Source organism: Diorhabda sublineata, chromosome 6 (genome assembly GCF_026230105.1).
Source record: "Diorhabda sublineata isolate icDioSubl1.1 chromosome 6, icDioSubl1.1, whole genome shotgun sequence".
Classification (NCBI taxonomy): Eukaryota; Metazoa; Arthropoda; class Insecta; order Coleoptera; family Chrysomelidae; genus Diorhabda; species Diorhabda sublineata.
Window position 1 is genome coordinate 9,728,061 of NC_079479.1, and position 11,087 is coordinate 9,739,147.

The window sequence follows — 11,087 nt, forward strand, 5'->3', positions numbered from 1 at the left end:
AAAATTGTGGCTTCGGATGACAATCTACGATGTGTCAGATGATATCTCCGCTACTTTTCAAGTTATATTTTTGTAAAATATGAAAAAATACTCATCAATATACATATGTTATAAATAACTTGATAGTTTCAATAAATAAAATTCGTTTCTTTACACCTGGAAAAAAATAAAGAAAATCAGCATGAAACCATCCTTTTGCATGTATTTCCCCCAATTAAGGACTGTTTTTGTGGTAGAAACGAGACATGAATACTTTTAATTAAATACAATCCAGAAATGGTAGTAAAATAACTTTTAGTTTCGTCTCTACAATCTCCCAAAATCTTGATAAAACTTTGCTTTGTTTTTTTCGAAACATCTGGATTGTACTGATTGTAGTTACCTAGTTGTAGTATTGACCCCACGAAATAAACAAATTCAATTTTTTTTTATAGATTCAATTCAATATTTTTTTATATATTTAACATTCAACGAACGATATACCTTGAAGTAAAGTAACAAAAATATTATTATTTTCCTCTATTAATGGTTACTGTTTAAATGAGATTCACATACGGGAAAAATTTGTAACATAAAAAAAATTATAATATTCTTTATTCTATAAATTCACCTTTACTTCAATAGTAATAATAATAATAGTAGTAATAATAATAATAATAAAGGGACTAGTATCTCAATCTATTATAACATAAGGCAAAATTCTTATATTTTCACCTTGGTAAGAAGTCGTATCCACGACTTCGTGCCATTCTCTAAAACATTTATTATCACTAACAACAGAGGACACTTCACATTCTGTCCTTCCACTATCTACATCCTCTTGAACAACCTGCGTTTCTGAAAATCTGTATCTACTATAATTTTCTGTTGCAAAGTTTTTAACATTTTTCGGTATACTTTCTATATTTACAATAGGCACTACATTCACGTAAAGTCCGTTTTCTTGTATGGCGTCGTTACTTTTCGAAGGGTTCATACTATAATTTCCGTTAACGTTAGGTATAAAGGTGTTGTGTAAACGTTCGACCATTTCATCATCGACGCTATCGAAACGATAAGTTTCCCTTAATTTTAATTTGGCTTGGCAGTCATGATCTTCTGAGAATTCATATTTGGGTATTAAATTTAACGATTCGCTATCATCTTCTAACGAATGGTCGGGTTTTTCTTCTTTTAGTATACACGTACAAGGATTACTTTCGACTTCGTCTTCTATATTTACTGATCTATCGATTGGCGGAAGTTGGGCTAAAGCTTCTTCCACGCTTAAGGAGGATACGAAATGTTGATTATCAGTCTCTTGACTCTCTGCTTTTACCTTTTTATCCAGCTCTTCGTTCACTAAAAATAAATAAATTACTACATTGATATACGAAATTATACTGTCTGAAATTCGTTTCGACAACCAAACTATCATCTTGAGAGACCAACAACGAAAGTTTGGTTATCGAATTTTAGACAGTGATATTGGTTCGATATGAAAATTTAAGCTTGATACAAATATTTAAAATAAAATTAATTCATTTTTGGATTAACTTCAGGTTTCTTTGACTGATCTACCTCTTTAAATCATATTATCTATGTAGTGTAGACTACCTAACATAACTTAATCTTACTATCGTCACTTACGATCGTCACTTTTAGCATAAAAAATTACACAAAATTGGAGGAAATCAAAGAATACCAGGTCTAGGAACAACCATCATTTTTTAGCATTTAAAAGATTGGAAGAAATCGATGGAGATCAGGTCTGGATACAATCATAATATTTTAGCTTAAGAAAGTTTCCAGGAGATGGGGAGAAATTAAAGAAGACAAGGTATAGGTACAACCGTCATTTTATAGTAAAAGAAAGATCTCAAGATATAAAAAAAGAAATAGAAAAAGACCAAGTCTGGATACAAACATATTTTTCTAGCAAAAAGAAGTTCTCTTGGATAGAAAATATTGAAGAGGCCTCGACAAAATCGTCATTTTCTAGCCTACAAAAATTTCCAGGAAATGAGTAGATATGACAAAAAATGACCAGACTTGAACACAATCGTAATTTTCCACCATAAAAAAGGTTCCAAGTGATGGGAAGAGATCAAAAGAGAACAGGTCTGGATACAGTCGTCATTTTCTAGCATAAAAACGTCAGAAAAAACGGGAAGGAATCAAAGAAGACCAAGCTTAGGTACAAGTGTAATTTTCTGGTGTAAAAAACGTTTCCTTGGGTGGAAAAAAAATCAAAGACCAAATCTAGGTACAGTCTAACATAAAAACGATTTCACGAAATGGGTACAAATCAAAGAAGCATAGATAAAGGTTACAATATATGGAAAAAAAATATATCATATTGTAACGAAGATAGATAAGTTATTCGATTTGATTATCTTATTATCACTTGGGCTGTACCTATCCGTTACCGTTACCCAGTTACTGAATATCCTAGAGTTTTTCCGGGTATTCTAGACTTTTCTGGTGTTTGAAGGTCCTACAATAATAATTAATCGAATTGGCTACAAAACATGCCACAACACATCAACACATTTTAGATAATTATCAAAATTTTAAGTAGAGTCATTCATTTCTATAAAATCTTTGTTCTTTGTTAATAAATAATTTAAAACCCCCGGTGTTTCTTCAGAACACAGGCGATTCGGAACTAAAACAAGAAGCTGGATATTTGTAGATCAAAATAGAAGCTCTCCACACTACTAGGAACATCAGTCACTATTTTTTAGGTTGAGTATCTAGCAATATACAAATGTGCTCAAGAGTGTTTGGATAGAAATCGCTCTAAAAATCAAATTCACATTCTCTCTGATAACCAAACAGTCAGAAAACTATTGGGTGCACGTCCAAGTTAGTATAGGAATAGAACCAAACTAATGTGGCTACCAGGCAATGGGAAGGTTAAAAAATTGGCAACAGCTCCATATTTTGGACCAGAGCCCAAAGGAATCAAATGAAAAAATACTCCAGGCCTAAGACAATCCAAAAGATTCATAACCATATCAGATAAGAAGTCTTGTGATAACCAGAAATAAAATCAAACTTGTGGTAGGTCCTCTGAGAGATCACTACCCCGTCAAATACCACCTTGAGATTATGAGCATGGTAAAGGACGACAGCTGCAGATTCTTCATATAAGTTATCTCCATATTTTGGACCAAAGCCCTACTGTGGTCTAATGAGATGCGTCATCAACAACGAACTGAATGGATTGTTAAGGGATCAAATGGAGAAACACTCCAGGCCTAAGACATTCCAAAAGATTCATAACCATATCAGCTAAGAAGTCTTCTGAGAGATGACTGCCCCGTCAAATACCACCTTGAGATGATCAGCATGGTAGAGAACGACGACTGCATTCGGGCCACGGAAACTACTCTGGGAATGTCCTCCTCATTGCAACAAAAGACTATTTCGAAGGAGTAGTGTTAACACCTTGGAAAGTTGGGACTGAAAAATAGCCTTCTTTGGGAGGAGTCTACACATTTTGGAAGCAGAATAATGAGATGTAGAGTCTTGATATAAAGTATAGATTTAGAGTGGTTGTAAAGCCAAAACAATTCCCCAAACAATCTCCAAATTATTTATAATAGAATGAAAACTAGAAGTGGAAGTGGGAGGTTCTAATAAATAGAGCATTTCAGATTGGTATGCCCAGCTAAAGTGGAATATATACCACCTAAAAACATACTTTTGGCTCCAAAAAATGTAGTAAATAGAACGGGAAAATAATTAACGTTGTGTATGATAATAATTTACCTTTTTTCTTGGATTCATCATCTTCGAATTCATTATCCACTACAATGACATCTTCTTCATCCTCTTCTTCCTTTTTGATAGACGAATCCTGGACAAGTATGCTCTTATCATTGATGACAGATCCGGATTCTATCACCCTTTCGTTTTTCTCTAATTTAAATTTGTGTCGTTGAGAATTTTTATTTCTGTGTGCATTCGTATTGAGTTGTTGGTCAATGATGGAAACGCGTTCGGTGAGTTTCGCAGCTTTTTCATTCAGATCTTCTTTAGGTTTCGAAAAAGAATTTAATACGGTGGAACTAGAATTTTTGTTCTGTAAACTTGCCACCAATTCCTGGGTCGTTTTGACTTTGGAATTTCCCCTAGAAACCGCCAATTTTATGGTAAAAGAACTTTCCGCTTCGTCGATTAGATTTTTGTGATTTTTAGATCCTTTTTTTCTACCCCTCTTCTTAGGCATCTGTTGATCTAAGGGTGGATCGTGTTTTTCTGGAATACTCGAATTCGAATCCGAATTAATAATAATCACATCTCGTTTTGGTTCTGTTTTTACTGTAGGTATCACATCTTTGAAACTCGAATTCGAGTTATCGGAAAAATCTAATTCAGAAATTCCTCCGTTTATTTTTATTCGTTTAATATTTGTATTATCGACTACATCCTTCGACGACCGTTTCTTCCCTTTTATCTTATTAAACTGCGCATCTTCTTGATTTACTATTGAAGGCAAAGCCGGCGTTTGCGACAGTGGTGGGCTCTGTTTCAGTTGTCCGTTTGATTCGGGTAATACGGCATTTCTCCATTTCTTCACGAGCTCTTTCGCCCTCTTTGATAAAGCCTCATTTGTTGTTTTCCTCCTTAGCTCGTTTATGTATTTCCCCAATCTGGTGGTCTAATAAAACAGAAAAAAAAGATGTATATAGGTATGATTTTAAATACTGTCATACGTGCATAGATATCGTCCCACTGTAAACTTGACTTTAACTAAGAAGGGCCAGAGACAGAAATGATTTTGCTGCAGTTATCGTCAACCTTGGTTAGAAGAGAACAGATGAAAACTTGCGTTGTGGTATCAGTTACAACAAAGTATCAACAGTTTTTAAAAAAAATGTTACTATTTCAGTATACCTAAAGTTCCTGTTGTAGATGTACATGGAAATAGTAAGCACTAGAGCACCACAAGAATCAATCTCTTCAAGATGCAAAGACTGGCCTTAATATGTACAATGAACATGCCCAAAGCATGCACTAAAAGTGATTCTAAATCTCCCACTTCTTCATATACTACTTTTAGGTATATAGGCTAAGTAAACCTTACTCAGAATGATAACAGAAGGAATCTCAAGGTATAAACCGAAACCTCTCTCAAAATGTGATCAAATTTGTGACATGCCTTAGTATGAAATAGAAAATCATGAAAAAATTTATAACTAAGCTGTGAAAATAATTGGAATCAAAATACCATACTAGAAATGAAAATGGCTCTAAAACAAAGGTTAGAACTGAACAGAAATATATGCAATGTAAAATCTAATATAAATTTAATTCTTGAAGGAATTATTGCAAACAGGAAATTACATGTTGCTCTTGTTTAGCTCTACAGCCCCAACTTCATATAAAATCAGAAAACTTAGTGCAACCACTTTGTTAACCGAGAAGGAGGTTCACCATTTTTAAATCGACACAAATTTGCGACTTATGGTCATTGTATTTTATTTTGTTCAAAGCTAGTAGCATATTCTTCCTCTAACTTTGTAGGCAATAGATACCCCAGCATATTTATTTCCAATATTTAATAGAATATTTAGATTAATATTTTCATAACGAGATGATGTGAGGACAATCACTAGCTGAGTTTGATTGTAAATGATGTAGCACACTATATGTGATGGAATCAATTAGTAAAAACACTCAGTTATTTAAAAAAATCAGTTGAAAACACTTTTCATAGTAGTTAATGTATTAAATAAGTCAAAAATATGAACAAGGCAAGTTTCCCCAAGAAGTTAAAGGAAAATGAAGTTAATTCTGAAAATATGTTGCTATATCTACATTTGGACAAAAGCAAAATGTGAAGAAATCAGTCAAGAATCTATGGAGTGGTTAAAGAAGACTTGAATCATTTTAAAGTGCATTGATTATTACTATATTTAAAAGATAATAAAATAAAGGCATTAAGATATTGAGGTTAAATAAAATTATAAGACAAATTCTAATAAAGGAATCTTTTCTATTTGTCACATAAAAGTATACTAAAATGAGTATGAAAGTAAATAGAAAGAAAATATTTAAATACAATGTTTGAAAAATCAGAAAATGAAATGTTGATAAAATAATGAATTTGTCAACTCTTTGTGTATTACATTAAATACTTTGATATTATAGACTAATGAAGAGTCTAATTAAAAACAGTATATCACTTAATGTTGTACAGCAAATCATTATTTCACCATAAACAGTAGGTTATGTTAGCACTAGTTTAAATGGTTAGAAAAGGTAGAAAAAAAAATAGAAATTAAGACACTTCTTACCTCCAATAATTCTTTGGTAATCGAAACTTTCTCCAATAAGGAAATGATCTCAGTAACTGTGGGCATATCGATGACCTTAAAATAAATAAGTCAACAATTAAACTGTTGCATCTACCGTAATTTCGGAGCACCCTGTATTATCGATTATACTGATGGCACCAAATTTTTTCTATGTAATTGAAAGTTTCAGTTATAGTGCGAAATATATATAAAATATATTTCATTATATATTTGAGAATAAAAAAATTATTTACATCAGCAACGTATCAACACGAAGTAATTAATTCTTTAATGTCTTATGTAAAACAGACAGTGACGTTAAATCAGTCATTTAATAAATCAAAATTTTGAAAACTTTAATTAAATAGTCCATACATTAAAAATATTTCCACCAGAATTACCATTTGAATATTTATTAACCACTCTTTAAATAAATTTTTAAGGTAGTGTAATCCACCTGATCTACGAATACCTCTCAATGGTGTTCACTAATTTTATTAAAAATCCTTATTTATCTTGTATTTTCTTACATTATAATTACTGTCCAGTGAACGAAGCAATCTCTGAGTTAATTCTGTTACGTTATTCTGCATTTAAAGTCGGTTTGTAACGTGAAAACCGAATATACTTCGAGAGTACTTTTCGCAGCTCTTCTCCACAGCAATGGCGCACATACATTGCGCTTTGTGCAATTCTCGGGTTCGCACTGTGAAACGAGAAACATGGAGCACCCGAAAAGACTGAGTGGGGATCGGACGAACGAATTCAGACGAGATCTGCGCGTGTCTCAACGTTTTTAAATGTCGACGAACGTAACAAAACGAAATATCCCCAAAAAGATCATAGATCTTCATTTTGTTTGCGTTCTATGTTTGGTAGTGGTTCCACTATTTGTGGATGTTGTGTAGGTACCATACCTTATGGTACCATCACTTATGGTGTGTACATTAAAAGTTGTACGTAAAAAATTCAAGATTAAGTTAATTCTTTTATTTGTCGGTCAGGTTTACCAATATACATAGAAATCGAGTTGGCAAAAATGATTTTATTTTGGTATGAATTGGGATTTTTGATTTTTCGTTTATAAATATATTGAATAAAATACGTACAGAAATAATTTAAAAATCGAATAACTGTATTATCTTTTTTTTTATTTTTGAGTTACTTTTACAAAAAGTATGTGCATCAATCCCGCTCAGTTCATTTCGTTAAATTTTACCATCTCCCTACTCCATATTTTTACACCAGTCTGTCCAATCTTCCACTCGATAACTACACTGCCAATTAGCTACAAAAAAATCCAACTCTTCTATAAAATAACCTAGAAGAAGAATTCTGGCGGGTAAACAATTTTTAATGCTATAAAACAAAGCATCAGACAATTTTTTGTTGGCATTTTAAGTTTATTGAGAAACAATATTGGGTGGGAATATATTTAACAATATAAGAATCTATAAATTTTCAATTATTTACAAGTCGCGATGGCAAAAGTTCAGTTGTGTAATATAACAGTTATGGATAATCCCAGTCCATTTTTGAACCCTTTTCAGTTCGAGATAACATTTGAATGTATAGAAGAATTAAAAGAAGGTAACTATATGTCTTATAATATAAACTTTTTATAGTTTGATAATCAATGCTTTATATTGTTCATATTTTGATAATTTTTCAAGTTTTCATTATAATATTCCATTTTTAGATCTAGAATGGAAAATGATTTACGTAGGTTCAGCTGAAAGTGAAGAACATGATCAAGTCTTAGATTCAGTGTTTGTGGGGCCAATCCCAGAAGGCAAACACATGTTTGTTTTTCAAGTGAGTTAATTTTTTTTTGTAAATCATTCTTACTAATTAATCAATCATTTGTAATTATAGGCTGATCCTCCAAATGTTTCCCGTATACCAGAAAATGATGCTATAGGGGTTACAGTTGTGCTTTTGACGTGTTCATATAAAAGTCAAGAGTTTATACGTGTTGGATATTTCATTAATAACGAATATAGCGATCCGGAAATGAGAGAGAATTTACCTAGTCCTCCTCAGTTTGATAAGGTTAGTTGAAATGTTCAAAAATAATATGAGTTTATCTAATAATTAACGTTTCTTAATTCTAAATTTAATCTTGACAATAATGTATTGATATTATACAGAAACATTTCTAGAGTATCATTTAATAGCTTATTGTAAAATTTTTATTTGATCATTATGAAGAAAATAAATTTGTAACGATTGTTCCATTTGCTCCCATTTTATATACAGCTGACGACTCTTATAAAGAAACATTTCATTAATTTTGAACTTAATTTCATTATTTTTAATTCTTATTTTTCTATTCAAATCAAAGTAGGATCCATATTGATTGTTTGAATCTTCATTTTATTGGTTGCTTGAATGCAAATCCTTTTTCTCATTTATATACAGGAATTTAGGTGCTCAACTTCTGCTGAAAGGTTACTTACTGTAACTAATCTCAAATCAATATCAAAGTGTTCACACGAGCAATGAAAATTTAGTGGTCCAAAAGGACCACCTAAGTTATGATTTAGTGGTCAAAAATATAACATGGTAGACAAAAGTAAAAAAATTAACATATGCATGCTACACACACTTTTATACATATTTTTACGGCATATATAAATTCTTTTATGCAAAAACAGCACAGTAAATATAAAACATAGGTTTTTTTAAAAAAATTTGGGCGACAAATTTGTCGTAGATGTGTATGATTTTGGCGACATTTCTTGAAGATTTGGCGACAATTGTCGCTATGTCGCCATGCTAGTGTGAACCCTACCTATCACCCAGTACCTACTTGATGTTGTCCTCCCACATGTTTTAGGGTTATCCCAGGTTTTCAGCCATCAGATCTGGTTGATGTATGAAATTTGTGTGTATTTAGTCTCGTATTCTTTGGCTAGAAGGTTTATTAAAAACTTTATTTTACTTCATCAAATCTAGCTTAATAAAAAAGTTATTCTCTGACTACTCACTCACAATCTCCATGATGTTGTTTTTATCTGTATTTGTAGGGTCTTCTAATATTAGATCCAGCTTGATATATGAATTCAGTTTGTTTTTGGCCTGGTATTCTTTGGCTAGAAGATTCATTTACCCAAATTATTTTACTAGGGTGTTGGCAGAGAGCTTCTATCGAGATGCTTATCTTGGAGAAAAGTTGTCCATCTGTGTTTCCAGGTCTTCTCCATGACCCTTTGTCATCAGATCCAGCTTGATAAAAAAGGTTTGTTATTCTCTGTCTAGGAATTTTGGTGATATTCATTTCTCCTGAAGACTCTTACCACACAACCTCCATGATGTTGTTTTTCTATGTGTTTGTATGGTATTCTGACATTAGATTTAGTTAGCTGTGATAAATTAATACACGAAATTGTTTTCAAAACAACAAAAGTAGCTTCACTTAAATAGCTGTCCCCTTTTTCTAACTAATTGAAATGTCAAAAATGAATTTGACAATAGAAGCGCCATCTGTGTGTTAGTCACACGACTTATTGAGTGATGTTATATTAGTTTATGTTATATAAAATTTCATTATTTTAGGTGATTCGAAATATTCTTGCATCAGAACCAAGAGTAACAAGATTTAAAATTAATTGGGAAGAAACGACTACTCAAGAAAACGGAACAAATATAGATCCTAATATGGCATTACCGTCTACATCGACGGAAGTAGAAAATACAACTCCTGCAGATGTTCCAACGTTTAATGAAAACTCGAACTCTTGGGCTACTATGGAATGCTCATAAAAATAATTACAGTTGTATATATTTGTGTTGAATTTTTCAAAAAAAAAATTTCTTTTATATAGTTAAATTATTAAATAATTAAAACATATCGATCAATCTCAAATCTCCTTCAAACCTGCATCCAACCATTTTTTATTTGGTCTCCTACCTCCCTTTCTTCAACTGCCCTTTAAGCAAATCTTTTTCTAAGGCATCAATCCTGTAATGTAATCAATCAATCAATCAATCATCGTATCATCGATGACTCACTTTGAGTTTTTTCTTAGAATTATTCTAGAAACTGAGGACATGGATGGTTACACAACCTCAGGCAAGTCGTTTAAATAAAACTTAAGCCAATTAAAAATTTAACATATGTAATAAGAAAAATGAATTGGAAATTAAAATTTTAATTAACTAGCATTAATTTTAGGATAGAAAAAGTTATTGCTCACAAATTTGCCTTGAAGATAAAAGATAATTGATAGTTAAAGTATTCCAAAAAACGTGTAGGCCAAAAGGTAATAGAAGAAGAAGAAGAAAAGAATGTTAATGAAACTTCAAGTGTCTAAGGGACACTTGGAATCACTTAACTATGAAGCTGGTTCCCATTAGGAATGGTCAGTATACAACTTGCCTTAAGTAATAAATCTTAACTTGATAATAAATAGAAATATTCGGTAGACAAAGTTACATTAATAAAAGACAAAAATTAAGTAATATGAGACGATACGTTAATGGAGGTTAAAATAAGGGACACTTTGTATCACTTAACTATATGATTAACAGATCCTAATGGTTCCCATAAGTAGTGGTGAGATAATTCCTGTTTTGTTCTTCTCTTTTATCGATCCATTTCATTCTTGCCATGTTTTTTTGTTTTCTTCGCCATCTTCGTCATAAGTCTTTGTATTTTTGCATATTTTCTTTATTAATAATTGTTCTGCAATTTTTACTATATACGGACTAATAAATCTTGCCCTGACGAATCCTATCTTAAAATTAAGTTTTTGGGGACGCGAAAAAAAAAATACTTTATTGTTTGCAATAACCATA

At 31.7% G+C, this 11,087-nt stretch overlaps 2 protein-coding genes across 3 annotated transcripts; one reads left to right on the forward strand and one right to left on the reverse strand.

Annotated features, from left to right (window-relative positions):
* Positions 1-578: 578 nt before the first annotated feature.
* LOC130445660 (mediator of RNA polymerase II transcription subunit 26) lies at positions 579-7,030 on the reverse strand. Of its 2 annotated transcripts, none has more exons than XM_056781424.1 (4): positions 6,818-7,030; positions 6,288-6,362; positions 3,757-4,648; positions 579-1,341 (listed from the first exon to the last, which is right to left on the reverse strand). In XM_056781424.1, the coding sequence occupies exons 1-4, from the start codon at positions 6,878-6,880 to the stop codon at positions 674-676; spliced, it is 1,698 nt and encodes a 565-aa protein (XP_056637402.1). In that variant the 5' UTR covers positions 6,881-7,030; the 3' UTR covers positions 579-673. The 2 variants fall into 2 exon arrangements, with proteins under 2 accessions (XP_056637402.1, XP_056637403.1); XM_056781425.1 differs by having other exon boundaries at positions 6,689-6,822.
* A 520-nt stretch (positions 7,031-7,550) lies between these two features.
* On the forward strand, positions 7,551-10,140 carry LOC130445662 (histone chaperone asf1). The gene is made up of 4 exons (XM_056781427.1): positions 7,551-7,877; positions 7,987-8,102; positions 8,163-8,339; positions 9,846-10,140. The coding sequence occupies exons 1-4, from the start codon at positions 7,769-7,771 to the stop codon at positions 10,050-10,052; spliced, it is 609 nt and encodes a 202-aa protein (XP_056637405.1). The 5' UTR covers positions 7,551-7,768; the 3' UTR covers positions 10,053-10,140.
* The last annotated feature ends 947 nt before the right edge of the window (positions 10,141-11,087 follow it).

Coding starts and splice junctions, on each gene's coding strand:
- LOC130445660 (XM_056781424.1), bottom strand. CDS start 6,880: ATGCAGAATAACGTAACAGAATTAACTCAGAGATTGCTTCGTTCACTG. Junction 6,363..6,817: donor CACTGGACAGTAATTATAAT/GTAAGAAAATAC, acceptor ATTTATTTTAAG/GTCATCGATATGCCCACAGT. Junction 4,649..6,287: donor TTACCAAAGAATTATTGGAG/GTAAGAAGTGTC, acceptor CTGTTTTATTAG/ACCACCAGATTGGGGAAATA.
- LOC130445662 (XM_056781427.1), top strand. CDS start 7,769: ATGGCAAAAGTTCAGTTGTGTAATATAACAGTTATGGATAATCCCAGT. Junction 8,103..8,162: donor AACACATGTTTGTTTTTCAA/GTGAGTTAATTT, acceptor TTGTAATTATAG/GCTGATCCTCCAAATGTTTC. Junction 8,340..9,845: donor GTCCTCCTCAGTTTGATAAG/GTTAGTTGAAAT, acceptor TCATTATTTTAG/GTGATTCGAAATATTCTTGC.